Here is a 22,170-nt window from a genome sequence, read left to right as displayed (position 1 = left end):
CTCTTTGCCCCTGCTTTGGATCAGGCCATTGTCATCCTTCTTCATCTGTTAGATCAGCCTCTTCCCCTGAACTCCCTGTTTGGGCCTGTCCTGTATGTTCAGCATCCCTAAAAAGATCTAAACCTTGGGGTAAAATTTGGAATTCCTGACTGGCATTCATTAAGGGCTCTTCATGCCATGCTCCTCCTCTCTCTCCCTCTCTCTCCACACTTACATCTCACAGCGACTTTTTTAGGGGTTTCTGACAGGAATTTAGTTACACAGGAATCAACTTATACAGGTAAGCTGGGAAGCTGAACAGGAGACTCGGGGTGAGGGAACTTGGAGATGAGTCATGCGGGAGGCTGCCCACCCCCTCTAGAGCTTAGGAGCTGGAGACCACCCTCAGCCATGGAGGAGACCCAGTCACTGTTGAGATGCTACCCAACTCCAAGAGATGGGAGAGAAATACTCTGGCTTCTCCCTCCACATTTCAATGTCTTGACAGTCTCTCTTATTATCCGAATCTAGCCAGAAGCCAGGGAGCATTGGGGGCCAACCCTCACCCCACGTGGTGATGCAGACCAGGGCAGGGGAGCAGAGAGTGGACCTGAGAAACCAATAGGCAAATAACTGGCATGTTCCCTTAATTCCACTTCACCTACAGTTAATTATTAACCATTCCAGAACTTTTATGATAGCCTCTGAAAAATTCTTTTATCTTCCTTCATGTAGAAAATGTTTCCCCTCTTCTTCAAGACCAGGTGAGATGTTTTCTTCTCTGTGAAATCAGCACAGACACCCCAGAGAGCATTAGCTACCCCACACCTGGGCTCAAACAGTTCTTTTGTGGTACTTGCTACAAGGGTGTTATAATGCATCATTCTTGTGTCTGTTTGCCTCTGCTTGACTTGGAGACCCTCCAACAGCAGATGTAGTATCACAGATCTCTGCACTCTTGGGACCCAAACCAGGACATGTGCATGCTGAGTCCATGCAGGGATGTGTAAATGAGGTTGCTTTGCAGGGTGTCTTGCTCAAGGTTGCGTAGCTGGTGAGTGGCAGAGCAGGGATGGAGCCCAGGTCTCTGGGCCTGTGCCATTTTCACGCTGGAATTTCATCCGTAGTAACTAGTAACTCCCAAGAATCAGATCTTGAAAACTCTGGAGACATAGCTCCTGGCCTTATATCTTACAAAGTCTGAAATGATTTATAAAAACATTCTTTCATTCATCTAAACAAGATGTCTGGGGTCCTGTGGAAGTAGTGTGGACAGACAGACAGACCTACTTTTCTTTTTTAAAGAAAAGTAGACAAGGACCTACTTTTCTTTTTTAAACCTGAGACTGAATTCTGCTAGATGTGTGTCCTTTCTGTTGTAACTAAAACCTAAACTCCTGTTGCTTCAGAATGTTAGACTGCTCATTATGTGTTCCCCAAAAATGAATCAGAAGAAATTTCTAAGTAAAGAACTTAAATCCTGACATCTACAGCTTTGCCTTTGGAATATCTAGAAAATTCTCGAGAAAAAGATGCAGTAATTTATGAAGCTAAAAAATGAGGTTTATAAGGCTTATTGTATGTGATTTTCTGTTGTCTTTTTAGGTCTGAGTAAATAACTTTTCAGCAGGAGGCCCACACTGTGAGTTCCATCAATGGCAGGAAAAAGGCACTGTTGTTGTTGTTGTTGTTTTTAATATTTAAATTTTAGTTAGTTAACATATAGTGCAATATTGGTTTCAGGAGTAGAATTCAACAATTCATCACTTACGTACAACACCCAGTGCTCATCATAACAAGCCCTCTTTAATACCTATCACTCATCCCTCACCCACCTCCCTCCATCAGCCCTCGGTTTGTTCTCTGTTGTTAAGAGTCTCTTGTGGTTTGTTTCCCTTTCCATATGTTCATCTGTTTTGTTTCTCAAATTCCACATATGAGTGAAATCATATGGTATTTCTCTTCCTCTGACTTATTTTGCTTAGCATAATACATTCTAGCTCTATCCATGTCATTGCAAAAATTTCATTCTTTTTGATGGTTGAGTAATATTCCATCGTATACACACACACACACACACACACACACACACACACACACACACACATCTTCTTTATCCATTCATCAGTTGGTGAACATTTGGGCTCTTTCCACAGTTTGGCTATTGTGGTGCATGTACCCCTTTGAATCTGTGTTTTTGTATCCTTTGGGTAAATGCCTAATAGTGCCATTGCTGGATCATAGCGTAGTTCTATTTATAGTCTTTTGAGGAACCTCCAGTCTATTCTCCAGAGAGAGAACACCCCACCAACAGTTCAAGAGGGTTCCCCTTTTTGCACATCTTCACCAACACCTGTTGTTCTCATGTTGTTAATTTTAACCATTCTGACATGTGTGAGGTGGTATCTCATTGTGGTTGTGATTTGTATTTCCCTGATGATGACTGATGTTGAGCATCTTTTCATGTGTCTGTTAACCATCTGGATGTCTTCTTTGAAAAAGTGTCTATTCATGTCTTCTTCCCATTTGTTCACTGGGTTATTTGGTTTTTGGGTGTTGAGTTTGCTAAGTTCTTTATAGATTCTGGATACTAACCCTTTATCAGATATGTCATTTGCAAATATCTTCTCCCAAGGAAAAAGGCACTGTTTACTCCAATAAGGAGGTATACAAGCCCTGAAAGTGATTTTGATGACTTTTCTTTTCTTATTTGCGAGAACTGAACTCTTTCTACTATTCCTGTTACATAAGCTATTATACCCAAAGGGGAAAGATTTTAATAAAATGTAACTCTTATTTATTTCCACTAAATAGCTGCCTGGGAATGACAGAGTACTCACTGGAAATGTTCAATTAATTAGAGAAATATATTTGTTAGACAAAGAAACAGCAGCCCTCATAGTTCTATTATTGGGACTGTCTTGTGTCAGTGAACAAACACCTTGAATTGATTCCATTTTGGGGACTGGTCATGCGCCTGAAAAAGCTTCAGAGGCAGGAGACAGACCCCGTCCTGGGAGATACCACAGTTCAGTTTATATACAAGAATACTGTCCAAAAACATCTAGTGCCTATGGTGTAGCAAAACATAAGTGCTTATTTTTAAAAAAATATCTAATGAGATAAAAACTCAATTTCATAAGAACAAATACTGGGCAAGATAACAGATTAGAGAGTGCACAGGGTCAGTAGATGACCTCTGCGTGCTGACTACAGCTGAGCAAGACACAAAGGTGGGGAGAGGGAGCGTGGGGCATCGGGTCCTCAGGACTCTGCTGGTCAATCAGCAGGAGCAAGGAGATGGTCTGTGAGGTCACTGTGCTGGGCCGCCCAGCACAAAGACTGACAAGACATGGGCCCACCCAGCAGCCTGATAGAGCAAGGGCCCCGGGGGTGCTGGGGCAATTCTTAGCAGGAAAGCAGCTAATGGGCTCTTACTTAGTTCAGGTATGTTCGGGCACAGAAATTGGCAAATTGTACAAACTGGCCTCCCTGAGACCCTTTCCGGGGATCTGCATGAGCAAAACCATTTTCGTAATACTACTAAGATATCATTTACCATCTTTACTCTGCTTTCCTGAGCATACAGTGGTGTTTTGCAAAAGCTTCATGATGTGTGATTCTGTAATACACTGCACGTGGGAGAATTGGATATGAGAGCCCAGCTATCTTCTGTTAAGCCCAGAGATGCGTGGAAATGTAAAACAATGCCACTCTTCTCACTGTTTTTTTTGTTTTGAAAATGGCTATTTTTCATAAAAATGTTTTATGTTAACATATAATTGGCTCATTATCTTAAAGTGAATTAATAAAGAAGTAGACATTTTTAATATTTATTTATTTTTAAATTTATTTTTTTATTTTATTTTATTTCATTTTATTTTATTTTATGTTATGTTATGTTATGTTATTTTTTATTTTTTTATTTTAGAGAGAGAGAGAATCTTAAGCAAGCTCCATGCTTAGCACAAAGTCCGATGCAGGGTTTGATCCCAGGACCCTGGAATCATGACTTGAGCCAAAATGAAGAGTCAGATGCCAACCGGAACCCCCAAGAAATATATTTTTTTTAGTTTTCAGTTTTAAACTCAAAGTGGTAAATATCAACAGAGAGAACCCACATAAACAAAAACTTGGGGGTCCTCAATTTTTTAAGAGGCTTTATTTTTTAGAGTGGTTTTAGATTCACAGCAAAATTGAGCAGAAGGTACAGAGATTTCCTACAGATCCCCCAGCCCCACACATGCACAGCCTCCCCATTGTGCATGTATTCCCCACCAGAGAGGTGCATTTGTCACAGCTGATGAACCTACATTGTTTAGGGGAGGAAAAACAATTTTCCCTCTACTTTTCTGAGTTCTTAGCTGAGACCCCTGTGGTAAAAGACAGATTAGCAGGAGAAAAAACAAACAAGTTTATTAACATATATAACTCATGTATGCATGGGAGATACCCAGGGAAAAATGGATAGCTCTTTGAGGTGGCTTGGAATTCAGGATTCATTGTAAGAGGGAAAAGGGAGGGGGAAGAAGGCTTTTTAGTGGGGAGTGAGTGATTTTTAGGAAAAGATGAATGATCCCTTAGAAGAGTTGTGATAGTTTGTGACCAGGTTTGTCTGGGTATCACCTTCTAGTTTCTTCTCCTGTGATGAGTTACTCTTTCCTGGTTGATGAAACTTCTGGAGAGATGGTTTATAATAATTGAGTTTCTCTTGGAGGATTTGTCCTTAGTCAGATAAGGTGTTGTTTTAGGACAAATGTAGAATATGTATCTACCATTATGGTATCATACTGAGTGTTTTCACTGCCCTAAAAGTCCTGTGCTCCACTTATTCATCTCTCCCTGCCTCCATTCTCCCCCTGGCAAACACTGATCTTTTTACTGCCTCCATAATTTTGCCTTTTCCAGAGTGTTGTATAGTTGGAACCTTACAGTATGTAGGCTCTTCAGATCGGCTTCTTTCACTAAATAATATGTATTTGAGATTCCTCCACATCTTTTCATGGCTCAATAGCTCATTAAAAAAAAATTATGTTTATTTATTTTTGAGAGAGGGAGAGTGCGAGTGAGGGGAGGAACAGAGAGAGAGGGAGACAGAATCTGAGGCAGGCTCCAGGCTCTGAGCTGTCAGCACAGAGCCTGCCTGATGTGGGGCTCAAACTCACAAACCACGAGATCATGACCTGAGCCAAAGTCAGACGCTCAACCAACTGAGCCACTCAGGCACCGCTGTAGCTCATTTCTTGTTGGTGCTGAAGAATATTCTGTTGTCTGGGTGTATCACCATTTATCCATTTGCCTACTGTAGGATATCTAGATTGCTTTTTTTTTTTTTTTTAACGTTCTATTCACTTTTGAGACAGAGAGAGACAAAGCATGAACGGGGGAGGGTCAGAGAGAGGGAGACACAGAATCTGAAGCAGGCTCCGGGCTCTGAGCTGTCAGCACAGAGCCCGACGCGGGGCTTGAACTCACGGACTGCAAGATCATGACCTGAGCCGAAGTCGGCCGCTTAACCGACTGAGCCACCCAGGTGCCCCTCTAGATTGCTTTTAAGGTTTGGAAGTTAGGAATAAAGTCCCTATAAACATCCGTGTGCAGGGTTTTATGTGGGCATAAGTTTTCAGCTCCTGTGGGTGAATACCAAGGAGGGATTCCTGGATGGTAAGAGATGTTTAGCAAGAATCTGCCAAGCTGTCTTCCCAAGTGTTGCATCTCCACCAGCAGCGAGTGAGAGTTCCTGTTACTCCACATCCTTACCACTATTTGGGATCGACAGTGTTGGGGTTTGAGGCTGTTCTAGTAGTTGAGTAGTGGTATCTCATTGCTTTTCTTTTTTAATGTTTATTTATTTATTTTGAGGGAGAGGGAGAAAGAGAGGCGAGTGGGGGAGGGGCAGAGAGGGAGGGAGACAGAGAATCCCAAGCAGGCTCCATGCTGTCAGTGCAGAGCCTGATGCAAGGGTTCATCCCACAAACCACAGCATCATGACCCGAGCCGAAATCAAGAGTCACATGCTTAACCATGTTAGTAGACTGAGCCGTCCAGGCACCCCTCTCATTGTTGTTTTAATTTGCATTTTCCTGATGACATATGATGTGCAGCACCTTTTCATGTGCTTCTTTGTCTTCTTCCTGGGTGAGGTGCGTTTTGGAAAACAGTCCTTTATCAGATGTGTGTTTTGAAAATATTTTCTCCCAGTCTGTGGCTTGTCTTCTCGTCTTCTTGACAGTGTCTTTCACAGAGTAGGAAATTTTAATGAAATCCAGTTTATGAATTCTTTCTGTTATGGTTTGCATCTTTGGTGTTGTCTCTAAAAAGTCACGGCCATACCCAAGGTCATCTAGGTTTTCTCCCTTGTTGTCTTCTGGGAGTTTAAAAGTTTTGCATTTTACATTTAAGTCTGTGATCCATTTTTAGTTACTTTTTGTGAGGGCGTAAAGTCTGTTTCTGGATTCTTTTTTTGCACGTGGATGTCCAGTCGTCTGGCACCCCTTGTGAAAAAGCTGTCTTTGCCCCACTGTATTGCCTTTGCTTCTTTGTCAAAGATCAGTCGACTGTATTTATGTGTGTCTATTTTTGGGCTCTCTCTTCTGTTCCACTTATCTGTCCTTTCACAACTACTACACCATCCTGATTTTATAGCTTTAGAGTAAGTCTTGAAGTAGGGTTGTGTCAATCCTCCAGTTTTGTTCTACTCCTTCAATATTGTGTTGGCTATTCTGGGTCTTTGGGTCCTCAGTTTTTAAGAGTCTAAAGTGGGGGGGTGGGGCAGGAAGGGAGGGTCCTGAGACCAAAAAGTTTGAGAACTGCTATTGTAGAGAAAGATGGACACACAGATGAGTGTATTAAATTTTTTGTTAGGAAAGAGGATAGAATGTGGTGGAAGGGAACTCAGACTGAACTCAGACTACATCTTAACTGCCCTCTTTTGGGAGCTGAGCAAGCCCGTTGCTTTAGGGTACATCTCTGAGAGTCCAAATTTAGATGCTTTGTGACACAGACATGAGCCTGGTCTTAGAGAATCCTAGATGGGCGTGGGACATGAGTTGTTGTCTTCCCTTGGGACCAGAGAACTCAGGGCAGATTAGGGAGGTTTGGAGTTGGTTTTTCCATTTCTCTGAGAGAAAGGTGAGTCTTGGGGATTAGGGTTGTGCATGTAAATCAAGTACTATGCCTTTTCACCTTCATAATTAAGGCTTGTGAAATCTCAAGAGTAAGCCCTGTTAAAAGGGGAACAATCACATCTTGTGCTGTTTACCTACCACCCTTGAAGTTCTGCAGGAAACGTAGAGAGGAAAAGGCGGGGCTTTGGTCTCAAACCCCAGGATTAAAATAAAAAAATCCCCTGTTCTGCTGAGCGGGGCTCCTCCAAAGAGAAAGCTTTATTTGCTGAAAGAGGCCAGTTGCTTACTCCGCTCCATTCATGGCGGCCACACCCCATATCAGCCCGCTCCAGCCGAGGGAGAGACCCGCAGCTGACTCAAGCCGAGCTGGGGGTTGGACGGCACCCATCTCCCACCCGCACAGTCAGGCCACGCAGCTGCTCTCAGGCCCAGTTGACTTCATCAGCTGCAGGGAAATCTTGAGGGATCTCAAGAGCAAGCCAAAGCAAGCAAGCCTGAAGGCCAAGCCTTCCTGTTCCCTAGCCATGTGGAAGGCTGTCACCTCCAGGGACCACCCTCGATTGCCTCCCATCCTTTAGCCAACTGCCAGACACCCTGGAAGCACCACTCCCCGCACTGTGCCAAAAGTGACAGTATGCTTACTCCAGGGGAGGCAAGGCTTGCCTTGAGGGGAGGCAAGGCTGTTGTTAACCTGGGGACCACTGGTGGGTTCAGAGGGTCCTTAAAGGTCCCGAGACCAGGTATGTGTGCTCTTTTCTGGGGGGAAGGTCTAGAGTTTTCATCAGATTTCAAAAGTAGAGAAAATCCTTATAAAAAGTTAAAAGGATCACTGTGCTAGAGAGCAACACTAGTTATAACTGTCCTGCTGACGAGTTTCAAAGAGTCCTTCCAATGATAATAATTCAACAAAGAGTTGAGTTCTCCATGCCTGGCTCAGTGCTAAGGGCTGGAGACACAACAATGAGTAAGATCGGATGTGACCTATGTGTCATTGAAGGGCACAGATATAAATGAAATACACAAATGCATGTCTAATTCATTTACTTGTTTATTTATTAATTTATTATTTTAAAAAGTTTATTTATTTTGAGAAAGAGAGAGAGAGTGCAAGCAGGGGAGGGGCAGAGAGAGAGGGAGAGAGAGAGAGAATCCAAGCAGGCTCCACACTGTCAGCGCAGAGCCCCATGCGGGGCTTACAGCCACAAGCCATGAGATCATGACGTTAGCCAAAATCAAGAGTCAGACGCTTAACCAATTGAGCCACCCAGGTGACCTGCATGTCTAATTTAAAATCAAATGCGGTTCTGAATTTCAGAACTTGATTCTATGACAGATAGAACAGTGGATGTTTAGTTTTTGTTTTTGAATGTTTATTTCTGAAGAGGTAATATACTCATGTTCAAAAATTCAAAAGAATTATACAATGAAACACACTCACCCCTGGCCACCCACCTACCATTATTCCCTAGCCTCTCCCTGGAGGCCATGCATGTTTTATAGACTGATGAGTGGGTGTTCTGCTGTTAGATGGAGGGAGGGGAGAGGAGGGCGGAAAGGAGAAAACTTACCTGGGGATATGATGCTTGAAGTTTGAAGCATGAATGTGAAGGGAAAGGGTTAGGGGAAGCATTTAGACAGAGGCAATAGCTTATGCAAAGGCCCTGTAGCAGGAGACAGCTTGATGTATTAGAAAAATGAAAAGAGGGGCGCCTGGGTGGCTTGGTCGGTTAAGCGTCCGACTTCGGCTCGGGTCATGATCTCACGGTCTGTGAGTTCGAGCCCCGCCTCGGGCTCTGTGCTGACAGCTCAGAGCCTGGAGCCTGTTTCAGATTCTGTGTCTCCCTTTCTCTCTGCCCCTCCCCTGTTCATGCTCTGTCTCTCTCTGTCTCAAAAATAAATAAATGTTAAAAAAAAAAAAAAAAAGAAATTTAAGAAAAATGAAAAGAAAGCCTATATGGCTGGAGTGCAGAAAGCAAGGGGAGGAGAGGTCTGGGATGCTGCTGGGTGGGGAGCATGCAGTCTTGTAGCTCTCTTAGCATTGTGGACTTTCCCCTAAGATCCTGGGAAGCCACTGAATGATGAGAGGAGAGAACCTTCAATCATACTTGCATTTTGAAAATGCTATTCTGGCTATAGTATGGAGAATGGATTGGACGAGAGAGCAGTTAATGTGCTTATTTAGTGCAGGTGAGAAATGATGTGGCTACATATATTGCAAGAAATGTATTGGTATAAAAGGTTCCTGCTTCTGAAAAATGTTGACAAAGTATTTGTTTCAATTCTCTCAACTGAACGGAAGAAAATTCCATAATAAGGGTTTGCTTAGAACATAGTTATTTGGTCCGAGCATGTGGCCAAACTGACAGGATAATTTAACATCTGGAAAAGGTTGATGGACGAGGGGCTGAAGTCTCATAAAATCTTGCTACAAGTCTTTTGGTCCAGCCTCCCTCCTGACCCCCCCCCCCCCCCCCGGAGACATCTCCCCTGTGCAGAAGCCCTCCAGTGGCTGGAGATCGTCACTGTTGCTACAAAGTCATAACAGAATGACCATGTGGGTGACAGTGCACTAGTTAGGAAACCAACCACGACAACACCTGATGGCTGTAGTTGTTTTGGTATTTGCACACTTAACTTTCCTTCTCTCAACCCCCCTCCCCCAGAATGGCTTATTCTGAGGAGCAAGGAGGGGTCCCCTGTGGTTTCATCCGCCAGAATTCCGGCAACTCCATTTCCCTGGACTTTGAGCCCAACACGGAGTACCGGTTTGTGGAACAGCTGGAAGAACGTTACAAATGTGCCTTCTGCCACTCAGTGCTTCACAACCCGCACCAGACGGGGTGCGGGCACCGCTTCTGTCAGCACTGCATCCTGTCCCTGAGGTGAGTGGGCAGGGCCTGCAGCTCTGGCCAGACCAGGCGTGGCTGTTCCTGGGATGGAAGTGTCGAACGTGGCCACTCGGCTGTCATTGTGGTTTTTGGAATTGCTGTGGTTGGCCGCAGAACCGCGAACGCGAGGAGGGGCTCTCCCAGGGGCTCTCTCTGAGAGCCTGAGGAATAACCTTTTTTTTTGGCCTCTCATTTATTGATAGTCACCTTTTTTTCCCTTTAAAAAAAAATTCAATTCCTAGTAACTTCTTTTGAATCCATGTTTAATATCTAATATTGTACAGGTTGGAGAGTTCTATCTAGAATGTGGACATTTATAAAATCAATTTCAAAATTTGTAATTTTTCTATATTTAAGACGAGAGCACATAAATGGTACTGTAGGGCTTAGAGAGGAACTATATTTCTCCTGTATATTTGAGAAAATGTGAAGTCTTTTTCAAGAAAATCTAAGAAACATTATAATCCTACCCGTGAGGAAAGAGGGCCTCATTTACTCTTTCATGCAGTGATTTACTGGTAACTAGGGATTTCCAGATTGGATCGCCGTAGTAATTTATCTATGCTGGTAGCTCTGAAAGTAAGCCTCGGGATCCATATTTGTTTTATGTTCTGCTTAAATCAGCAAGAATAATAAGTCTGATGGTGTGAACAAATAATAAAAAATGAACGATAAGTCAAAAGATAAAAAAAAATCAAGCATACTTAACGTACAATGTTCTGTTAGTTTCAGGTGTACAATGTAATGATTCAACAATCCCCTACATTACTCAGGGCTCACGATAGTCACCTTTTCTTGACATTCAGACCACATGCGAGGCAAACCTTGATGCACAGTCTGTGTTGGGAAGGACCTGCATCTCACAGGGGTCTGTGTAGTTGTTGCTCCGACTTTTCCTTGCCTTAAGGCAGAGGTGGTGTCGCATCCAGAATGGACCTCTCTGCAATGGATGCTGTCCACTTAGGGCAGTGGGAAAACCTGGGTCATACCATTTTGAGGGAGAAGACCAGGGAAGCTATGGAAGCAGGCTTTGGGGTTTTTTTTAGGGCACTAAGTAGGTTGTTTCCTACCAAGCTTGGAAAGAGGGTTATTACAGCACATTCTCGTTTATTCATGGGTTTGTCTATTCAGCACCTGTGTGTTCCAGGCACCTTGCTAAACTAAGCTTCACTGTACAGAGAGGAAGAGCTGGAGGTCAGTGTGGAACAGGACCCACTCTCTGCCCTCCAGAACGCTCCAGTCTAGTGAAGAGACAGGTTGTGGCACAGTGTGATAAGCAAAAGACTGCCGTGGAGCACTGGCAGGGGACATTTAACTCTGTCTGGGGGACTGACTATTTGACCTGCATCTTGGAGAATGAATGGGAGTTTTTTGGCAGACTGGGAAGGTGCTGAAACTGCAGTGGGAGGTGGGGGAGAGACACAACCCTTCTTGGGGGAGGGAGCAGCAGGAGGGAAGATAGGGCCAGGTCTGTTCAGGGGAGCTGAAAGGGGTCAAGCATGGCTGGAGTGCTGGGGCTGCTCTTGGAAGAGCATTTGAGGTCAACTCTTAATTCCAGCTCTATTTTTATTTTTCTCTCCAGAGAATTAAATGCAGTCCCACTCTGCCCTGTAGATAAGGAGGTTATCAAATCTCAGGAGGTAAGAAAATCACCGCTTGGGTTTAGCAGCTCTCTGAGTGATGGAAAAACCAGTGTCCTGGGTTGAACTGGATATAGAGGTTGCAGCAGTAGAGCGGGAGAGGGGGGCCTTTCTTAGAGTCCACTTTCCTCTGGTGTGGGGTCAGGCCAAACCCTACTCCTACCACTGTTTCAGAGGCTTGTTTGGGTCTTTATTGATGCCTCTCCCCCTGCCCCCAACCAAATTTCTACTCTGCCCCCTCCTTACCCCCTTCCGACACCAGCTCCAGGTACATTAAGTTGCTTGGAGAAATTAAACATCCTGTTTCTTGGAATTCATTTTCTCCTCTAGTTAATTTCTAAAACTTCCTTTTATTATTATGTCTAACAATAGCTTTATTGAAGTATAATTCATATGCCATAAAATTTACCTTTAAAGTATATATGTTTCTTGGAAAATAATAACATAAAGTAAAGTGTACATGTTTCTTGGGTGTATACTTGGGAGTGGAATTGCTGGGTTGTATGGTAATTTTGTTTAGGGCCATAATGGTAACTTTATGTGTAACATTCTGAGGAGCTTCTTCAGACGATTTTTCAAAGCAACTGCACCATTTTACCTTCCTACCAGCAGACTGTGAGAGTTCTAATGTCTCTAGATCCTTGCTGAAAGTTGTTAATGGCCATCATTTTGATTAAGTCTTTCTAGTGGGTACCTTTGCTTTGCATTTCTCTAATGATTAATGATATTAAGCATCTTTTCATTTTTTGTCTATTTGTGTATCTTCTGGGAGAAATGCCTTCTCAATTTCTTTGCCCATTTTTTAGTGGATTATTGGTCTTTTATTGTCGAGTTCTAAGAGTTCGTTATATATTCTGGATACAAGGCTCCTATCGAATGTATGATTTGCAAATATTCTCCCATTCTGTGAGCTGTCTTTTCACTCTTGGTGGTATCCTTTGAAGCATGAAAGCTTTTCATTTTGATGAGGTCTTACTTGTCTTTTGTTTCTTTTGGTCACTTGTTCTTTTAGTTGCATCTAAGAAACCATTACCTAACCCCTGATCATGAAGATTTTCTCCCTTAAAACTTCCTTTTAAGGTGGCTCAGTCAGTTGAGCATCTGACTTTGGCTCAGGTCATGATCTCGCAGTCTGTGAGTTCGAGCCCCACATCGGGCTCTGTGCTGATAGCTCAGAGCCTGGAGCTGCTTCAGATTCTGTCTCCCTCTCTCTCTGCCCCTCCCCCACTTGTGCACGTGTGCGCTCTCTCTCTCTCTCTCTCTCTCTCTCTCTCTCTCCCTCCCTCTCCCTCTCAAAAATAAATAAACATTAAAAAATTAAAAAAAAAACTTCTTTTAAGCTCAGTTTTCTTCCTCTACAATTCTGTTACAGGACGTTCAAGCATCACCTCCTCCAGGAAGCTCCCTGAGCATGTCTAATGTACATGCTCCTTGTCTATGCTCTTATGTTGTGTTTTCCAAATGCCTAGTAGAGGACAGTGCTGTGCTTGTGTTTGCCTCACGCACTAGACCAGGGGTTGACATACTACAACATGAGATATGTTGAGGCAAATCCAGCCTTCCACCTGTTTTTGTCTGGCCCATGAGCTGAGAATGGTTTTCATATAAATCATTGAAAAAAATCCAAACAAGTGTACACAGGAACTCTGTGCTACTTTTGCACATCTCATGAGTGTGTAAACTATTTCAAAACAAAAAAATATTTCATTAAAAAATTTTTTTAATGTTTATCTATTTTTGAGAGAGAGAGAGAGACAGAGACAGAGACAGAGACAGAGACAGAGAGAGTGAGAGTTTGAGTGGGGGAGGAACAGAGAGAGGGAGACACAGAATCTGAAGCAGGCTCCAGGCTCAGACCTGTCAGCACAGAGCCCGACATGGGGCTCGAACTCACAAACCGTGAGATCATGACCTGAGCCAACGTCGGATGCTTAACCGACTGAGCCACCCAGAAACCCCAGCAAGAAATTTATTTTAAAAGTCAAAAGAAGAATAACGTTTTGTGACATGTGAAAATTATATGAAATTTACATTTCAGTGTCCATAAATAATGTTTTATTGGAACACAGCCAAGCTCATCCATTTAAGTATTGTATGCAGCAGAGTTGAATAGTTGCAAAAGAAAACATTGCATTGTGGCCTGCAAAGCTGAAAATACTGACTATCTGATCCTTTATGGAGAAAGTTTGCCAACCCCTGGTGTGTGCTGAAATAGCAAGTCCTCACAGCTTCAGTGACAGTACCTGATGACTAATACAAACTTTTATACTGTGACAGGAAGCTGAAAGCGTCACCCTCATCCACAGCCCACCTTCTGACCTTTGAGCATATGAGGTCAAGTGCACCATGAGATTCTCTTGCAGCCTACTGTGCTGAGCATTGAATTTCCTGGCCTGTATGTTCAGTGGCCTGTTGGAAATACGTATCTGAGAAAGCCTTTTCTTTTATGATGACGAATCTGATCTTTCCATTCCAACCACTGTCTGGAAGTTTCACCTGACTTTTTTTTTTTTTTAATGTTTATTTATTTTTGAGAGAGAGAGACAGAGTGTGAGCTGGGGAGGGGCAGAGAGGAGAGGGAGACACAGAATCTGAAGCAGGCTCCAGGCTCCCAGCTGTTAGCACAGAACCCAACATGGGGCTTGAACCCATGAACAGTGAGATCATAACCTGAGCCAAAGTTGGATGCTTAACTGACTGAGCCCCCCCAGGCACCCCTCCACCTGACTTTTGAGATGTATCTGAAGACCAAATTAATAATAGTTTCATTCACATTGCTCTGAAGCTTTGGAGTGTATGAGACCTGTTGTGTTTCTCTTTTAGGTGTTTAAAGACAATTGCTGCAAAAGAGAAGTCCTGAACTTATATGTGTATTGCAAAAATGCTCCTTCATGTAACGCCAAGATTATTCTGGGGCGATACCAGGTGGGTGTTACTCTTGAGCAATATTTGCTTTGGCTATCTTTCCAGTGGCATGTATTGAACACCTTTATATGACAGTTACTGGGCAAAGCATGATAGGGGGCTCATTGGGTTGCCCTCAGAGAATTCCTGTCTAGCAATACAGTTGGCTGCAGTGCAGCACTCCAAGAGCTAAGTGTGGGTGAAGAGGTCCATCTCATATGGAATGCACGGAGGGCATACTATATGTGCTGGACCTACACTGTGGGTTAGGGGTCATTGACCCAAAAGAGAAGCTGTGGGACATGCTGAGCAAAAGGACATGCCAGTTCTGGGGAACTGTAAAAGATTTGGGGTCCCCAGGGTGGGAGCCAGGGCAGTGTGCACAAAGACACGTTTGCAAGGGTCCCTGCCCCAAAGCATTGGCAGATGCTGGTGGGTGTTTCCAGCAGCTGTGGGTCCCAGCCCGTTGGTTTATGATCCAAGGCATATAACATAGAGCAGAGCAGAACTAGGATGTGATTTAAAGGGGAAGCGTTGGTGTGAGCTGCAGACACACGAGGTGTAGGGGTAGTGAAGGGGAGTTTCTCTCACATGGAACTGCCCTACCTGGTTCTTCCAGCCAGCTGGGGAAGCTCCATAAATGGGAAGCTGGAAATGTGGCTGTGCCACGGCAGGCCCGTATCAGGTTTGATCACACTGTGCAGGAATAAGAAGCAGGCATCTCTAGCTTCCAGAGAATTGCTTGGGGGCTGCTGAAATTTTGCTCTCCCACCCACATCTTTTGGAACACATTTCAGGTGATTCAGCCTTTTCTCCACCTTGCCTCCGAACCCCCCGGGCACTGAGCTTATAAATGAGTAAATGATTTCCTTGTTAACCCCAGGATTTCTTTGGAGGTTCACTGAACTTCTCCTGGGTTGATAGGCCCTGGAGCAAGGCCTCTTTTCCAGCTTTGTTGTCACTAAGGCTGAAAAGGAAATGAGGCTCAAATGGACCATCCATCCATCAGCTTTTGTGACCAGATCCACACTTTCTAGAGAAGAGTGGCTGGTGTCTTTTCACCTGTTTCTTTTGTATTTCCCCTCATTCCTGCCTCCCCCCACCACCACCCTGGCTTCCAAAGGTGAGGTGAAGGTTCTCAGGCAGGAGAATCCCGATGGATGTTCACTATTTTGGTGAGAGCGGAGGGGTAGCAGCAGTGAATTTTGGAGAAGATACGGATTTCAACGGTCACTGTTTGTTTCTTATTACTAAAGGTAAAGGAGAGTAGCTGTAATATTTATTTACCTCCTGTAGAAAAACTGGTTGGTTTTTCTCCTTTAGGAAGGGGGTCAGCAAAGTGTTTCTGTCAAAAGCCAGTCGGTAGATTTTTTAGGCTTTGCAGGCCATACAATCTGTGTATCAGCCACTCACCTCTTCCATTTCAGATGGAAAGCAGCCTCTGGCTGTATGTGAACAAATAAGTATGGCTGTTCTCCAGAAAAACTTTATTTACAAAAGCAAGTAACAGGCCAGATTTGGCCCACAGGCCGGAGCTTGCCAACAGTATTGTAAGGGGTCTTGCTGGGAATAACATCAATAGGGTTTTGATAACTTGTTAGCATCACAATAACTTGCAGTGATCCAAAGCGTTTATTAAGATATATCTCCTGCTGGGGGCGCCTGGATGGCTAAGTGTGTTAAGTGTCCAACTATGGCTCAGGTCATGATCTTACAGTTCCTGAGTTTGAGCCCCATGTCGGGGTCAGCTCAGATCCCGCTTCAGATCCTCTGTTTCGCTGTCTGTCTGCCCCTCCCCTCCTAGCTCCCTTTTCCTTTCTCACTCTCAAAAATAAATAAACATTCAAAAAGAAAAAAAAAAGATATACCACCTCCTTTTCAAAATTGATACCATAAAGAATACTGGAACGAACACTGTCCATGTTCTCGTTGTCTCGTATTCTGATTAAGAACATTTCCTGACTAACAAGCTTGACCGCTCCCAGCTTTTCTTGGGCCTGTGATTCTGGTTTTGGTTTTTTTTCCCCATCTGCTTTTTTTGACCACTCTGGAACAGCTCTCTCTCCCTCCCCTTTGTTCCTTTAATCCTTTTCCTTCCTTCATGTACTTAGGATATGCCCCACTCTTATTTGCTCTTTCCCTCCGTCCCAGCTTTTACCATCTGCCATGCAGAGATTAGTACTTGGTGCTGGCAGTGGGGATGGAGGGTGCACAAGAAGAAATTAAAAATGCCCTTACAGGACTGGTAAATTACTCAGCAAGCCTAAGGAAAGTGTTTAGGAACTACCCTGCAAATTCGGGCATGTTACTAGATAATCTGAAATAGACTCAGCTTGCTTCCTTCTTCAGCCATCTTCCCTGTCCTCCTAACTCCTACCAAACAAGGCTAGCCATCACAGCCTCCGTCTGGGCAGCCCCATCCGTGCCCTCTCCTCTGCAGCCCTGTCTGCCCAGCTGCCCCCAGTGTCCTCCCTCCCTCTCTAGGCTTCCAGCTGGCTCCCCTCCCGCCGCCCTGGTCAGCGGGGCCCACTGGCCTGTGTTATCTGTTGCAGGACCACCTCCAGCAATGCCCGTTTCAAGCCGTGCAGTGTTCTAATGAGAACTGTCAGAAGCCAGTCCTTCGGAAAGATCTGAAAGAACATTTGAGCGCATATTGCCAGTTTCGAGAGGAAAAATGCCTTTATTGCAAAAAAGATGTGGTAGTAATCAATCTACAGGTAAAGAAAGAAAGAGAAAGAAAGAGAGAGACAGAGGAAGAAAGAGAGAAAGAGAAAGGAAGGAAGAAAGGAAGAAAAGAAAGAAAGAAAGAAAGAAAGAAAGAAAGAAAGAAAGAAAGAAAGAAAGAAAGAAAGAAAAAGAAAAAAGAAAAGAGAAAGAAAGAAAGAAAGAAAGAAAGAAAGAAAGAAAGAAAGAAAGAAAGAAAGAAAGAAAGAAAGGGAAAGAAAGAAAGGGAAAGAAAGAAAGATTGTCTTTTATGGGACTAAATTCTACCTGAGTGGTCACAGTGAATTTATTTTTGTACAGAAATAGGTCCAAAGAATTATCTTAGAGTTCTGTAAAAAGCCAAAAACCTTGCTGGTAGGACACTACTCATTTATCATTGGTGAAAGCACTGTTTGAACACCTACTAAGTGTGATTGTGCAAGGAGCAGTGCTAGGTGCTGGGTCATGAGGAGGTGATGATATTGTGTCCTCAGGGTGCTTCAGTCCATCTGGAGTGGCAGGACGTAGGCAGAAAAAGAGAGTGTGCTGTACTTTTCACATGTACCAGAGGAGCCATACTGATGACTCACAAAGTTTGCCCTCAGTGAGTCCTGCGCCCTCTGACCTTTTGGAATAATTGGAAAATTGAATTAATTTACATGAAGAAAGCGGCCATCTTTATTTAGTCCTTTTTGGAACTAGGCTGTACCTTCCTGTAGAGGGCAAGCCACATAACACAGATCCCCAGAGACCTATGCATAAACCCTGTGAGGCCATAGTAGGGAACCCTGGGAGGCGCAGTTTGGCTCTGTTTCATCACACTTTCTCTGTTTCAGAATCATGAGGAAAACTTGTGTCCTGAGTACCCAGTATCTTGTCCTAACAAGTGTTTGCAGATGATTCCAAGATCTGAGGTAACTGTAAATGATTCTCTTAGATTTTACGTAAGGTAAAGTTTTAGTAACCAATGTGGTATGTGTTTGATAAAATCCCACAGGCAGAAGCCCAAGGTTTAAATAACCCCACGACAGCCGTATCTCTGTGTTCCCTTCCCTTTTCCCTGAGAATTCTTCTCGGTTTTTACCACAGCTCTCCTTCTGCCAGGCCTCAGCATGGCTTTTCCCGTTCTGTTCCCTCCCTTTTTCCCAAGCCACCCTTGGTCCCCTGCACGCTGCAGTTCTATCAGGCAGTTGGAGAATTAATTGGTGATGAATTTCTGTGGCGTGAGGCTGTCTGTTTCGTAGGTGGATGAACACCTCGCTGTGTGTCCTGAAGCTGAACAAGACTGTCCTTTTAAGCACTATGGCTGTACTGTAAAGGTATGGAATGCCGTTTTGTTTCTGCCCCTGCCTTCTACTGTATCATTTATTTGGCGGGCTTATTTCACTCTTTGATTCCATTCAGGATGCAGAAGGACATTCACTTTGGAGAACTTTTAGACTGGCCGTTTCAGTCAGGGTTCTCCAAAGAAACAGAACCAATGGGAGATACATACCTACATATACATATAGAGACTTATTTTAAGAAATTAGCTTATGTGACTGTGGGAACTGGTGAATCTGATTATTTGCAGAGCAGACCAACACTGTGGAAACTCAGGCTGGAGTTTCTATGTTGCAGTCTTAAGGAGAAGTGCTTCTTTTTTTTTTTTTTTAACGTTTATTTATTTTTGAGACAGAAAAAGAGAGAGACAGAGCATGAACGGGGGAGGGGCAGAGAGAGAAGGAGACACAGAATCAGAAGCAGGCTCTAGGCTCTGAGCCCAGAGCCCGACGCGGGGCTCGAACTCATGGACCGCGAGATCGTGACCTGAGCTGAAGTCGGACGCTTAACCGACTGAGCCACCCAGGCGCCCCGAGGAGAAGTGCTTCTTGAGGAAACCTTATTCTTTGCTCTTAAAAGGTGGCTGGATGAGGACTTCCCACATTACGTAGAGTAATCTGCTTTACTTAAAGTCAACTGATTTGTAAATGTTAATCTCAGCTACAAAAGTTCCTCACAGTAACATCTAGATTAGTTTTGACCAAACGACTGGGCACCGTAGCCTAGCCAAGCTGACACATAAAATTAACCATCATGGTAATTATTTCTAATTCAGACTCCACTGCCTCTACCAGATTTTGAGACTTTCTGGAGTCATCCTTCTGATGATTATAAATCTTGGTTTTATGGTACCCCTTCTATTACCACATATTTTGAGATGGAATTGATTTGAAATCATGTTTTAAAATGTATTGGGGCGCCTGGGTGGCTCAGTCAGTTAAGCGTCCGACTTCGGCTCAGGTCATGATCTCGCATTTCATGAGTTCGAGCCCCACATCGGGCTCTGTGCTGACAGCTCAGAGCCTGGAGCCTGCTTTGGATTCTGTGTCTCCCCCTCTGTCTGCCCCTCCCCTGCTTGTGCTATCTCTCAAAAAATGAATAAATGTTAAAAATATATATTTTTTAAATAAAAAAATAAAATGTATTTTATTACCTGTTAAACACCTTTAAAAATGTCATTTAATAAATTTATAAAATATACAAAGAAAAGAAAGTTTGCTTTCTACCTCATTTTAACAGATTCTTGATGGATCAAACTTTTAGGCATTAAGATATACCATGCACTGTATTGTTTCATACTTTGTGTACATCTAAAATTACTCCAAATTAAAAGTTTATTTTAGGGGCACCTGGGTGGCTCACTCGGTTGAGCACCTGACTCTTGGTTTTGACTCAGGTCATGGTCTCATGGTCTTGTGGGTTCAAGCCTTGCATGGAGCCTCGCACTGACAACACAGAGTCTGCTTGGGACTCTCTCTCTTTCTCTCTCTCTGCCCCTCCCCCACTCACTCTGTCTCTCAAAATAAGTAAACTTTAAAAAAAGTTTATTTTAAAAATCATAAAAAATACTAGAAGAAAAGGTGAGTGGATTTTTTTATTCTTGATATAAAAGTCTTTCTTAGATGACTAACACAAAACCAGGAGCTATAATTTTGATGTTTAACTACAAATATTTTAAACTTTTATATGATTTTTAAAAATACCATAAATAAAATCAAATGGGAAACCACAAACTGGAAGTAAATATTTACAACATATGACAAGACAAAAAAGGATATTTTCCTTAATATATTAAGAATCATTACAGTAGGCATAGGAATATATGAGTAGTTTCAGAAAAAAATTCAATTGACTAACAGATGTAAGAAAAGACACTCAATCTCACTCCTAAATGTATATTATAACAAGAAATATAACTTTCACCATCAAATTGACAAAGATTAAAACAACTTACAATATCCCAACTTTTTCTGAGGATAGTTTAGTTGTATCTATGAAAAGTGAGGGGCACTTGGCTACCTTAGTTGGTAGAGCATGTGACTCTTGATCTCAGGGTTGTGAGTTCAAGCCCCACGTTGGGCATAGAACTTACTTATTTTTTTTTCTTTTTTTCTTTTCTTTTCTTTTCTTTTCTTTTCTTTTCTTTTTTTCTTTTCTTTTATTTCCTTTCCTTTTCTTTTCTTTTCTTTTTTGAGAGAGAGAGAGAGGGTGCAAGTGAGCAAAAGGCAGAGAGAGAGAGAAGCAGGGCTCACCCAAAGCGGGGCATGAGCTCACCTGACGTGGGACTTGAACTCATGAACCATGAGATAATGACTTGAGTGGAAGTCAGATGCTTAACAACTGAGCCATCCAGGCACCCAGAGCTTAGTTTAAAAAAATAAAATACAGGAGCACCTAGGTGGCTCAGTCGGTAAAGCGTCCGACTTCCACTCAGGTTGTGATCTCATGGTTTGTGAGTTCGAGCCCCGTGTCGGGCTCTGTGCTGACAGCTCAGAGCCTGGAGCCTGCTTCAGATTCTGTGCCTCCCCCTCTCTCTGCCCCTCCCATGCTCATGCTCTGTCTCTGTCTCTCAATAATAAATAAATGTTAAAAAAATTTTTTTAATAAAAAAATAAAATACAATAAAATAAATTTTTTGTTAAAAAAAAAATAGTGAGCCCATACAGTGGCCTTGTAATTCTATTGCTAGGAATTTATCTCACAGAAATTCTTTCATAAGTATGCAATGATTACACGCATATACAAACCCTCACACGAAGCTGTTTATGTAGCAAAAGACAACAAAAAACTAAAAACCTCTAAGTCCATCACTAAAGTACTGGCTGTATAATTTTTATTATATATTATAATATATTATTTATATTTTGGAATACCATGCATCTGATAAAAAGAATGAGGTATGTATTTTTAAAAATTAAATATGGTTATGATCTCATTGAGTTAAAAATGTGTATATATCTTCACTGACTCTGGTGAGTGAGAGACTTAGCAAATTGGATGCGGTGCTGGAAAGAAGAGGCCTTTTGCTTTTCATTCCATATCTTGCTGTATTGGAAAGCACCCATTTCTCTTTTTTTTAATTTTATTAAAAAAATCTTTTTAATACGAAATTTATTGTCAAATTGGTTTCCATACAACACCCAGTACTCATCCCAACAGGTGCCCTCCTCAATGCCCATCACCTACTCTCCCCTCCCTCCCACCCCCCATCAACCCTCAGTTTGTTCTCAGTTTTTAAGAGTCTCATATTTTGGCTCCCTCCCTCTCTAACCCCCCCTTTTTTTTCCTTCCCCTCCCCCATGGTCTTCTGTTAAGTTTCTCAGGACCCACATAAGAATTAAAACATATGGTGTACGTCTTTCTCTGTATGACTTATTTCACTTCGCATAACACTCTCCAGTTCCATCCACATTGCTACAAAAGGCCATATTTCATTCTTTCTCATTGCCATGTAGTATTTTGTTTTAACGTTTATTCATTTTTGAGAGACAGAGAGAGACAGATCATGAGAAGGGAAAGGGAAGAGAGAGGGAGACACAGAATCTGAAACAGGCTCCAGGTTCTGAGCTGTCAGCACAGAGCCTGACACGGGGCTCAAACTCACGG

At 43.0% G+C, this 22,170-nt stretch overlaps 1 protein-coding gene across 3 annotated transcripts in view; it reads left to right on the top strand.

Annotated features, from left to right (window-relative positions):
* The window catches only part of TRAF5 (TNF receptor associated factor 5), a 51,610-nt gene that overhangs the window by 18,894 nt on the left and 10,546 nt on the right, over positions 1 to 22,170 (top strand). For 2 of the 3 annotated variants that reach the window (XM_003999324.6, XM_006942799.5), the window contains exons 2-7: positions 9,770 to 9,988; positions 11,577 to 11,634; positions 14,458 to 14,559; positions 17,091 to 17,255; positions 18,078 to 18,155; positions 18,486 to 18,560. In XM_003999324.6, the coding sequence (XP_003999373.2) occupies positions 9,771 to 9,988; positions 11,577 to 11,634; positions 14,458 to 14,559; positions 17,091 to 17,255; positions 18,078 to 18,155; positions 18,486 to 18,560 (696 nt within the window). In that variant the 5' untranslated portion in view covers position 9,770. The remainder of the gene's footprint in view (positions 1 to 9,769; positions 9,989 to 11,576; positions 11,635 to 14,457; positions 14,560 to 17,090; positions 17,256 to 18,077; positions 18,156 to 18,485; positions 18,561 to 22,170) is intronic. The other variant, XM_006942800.5, reaches the window with a different exon arrangement.

Source organism: Felis catus, chromosome F1, assembly GCF_018350175.1.
Source record: "Felis catus isolate Fca126 chromosome F1, F.catus_Fca126_mat1.0, whole genome shotgun sequence".
NCBI lineage: Eukaryota > Metazoa > Chordata > Mammalia > Carnivora > Felidae > Felis > Felis catus.
Note: the sequence above shows the minus strand (reverse complement) of the source record. Positions and strands in the feature narration are given on the sequence as shown.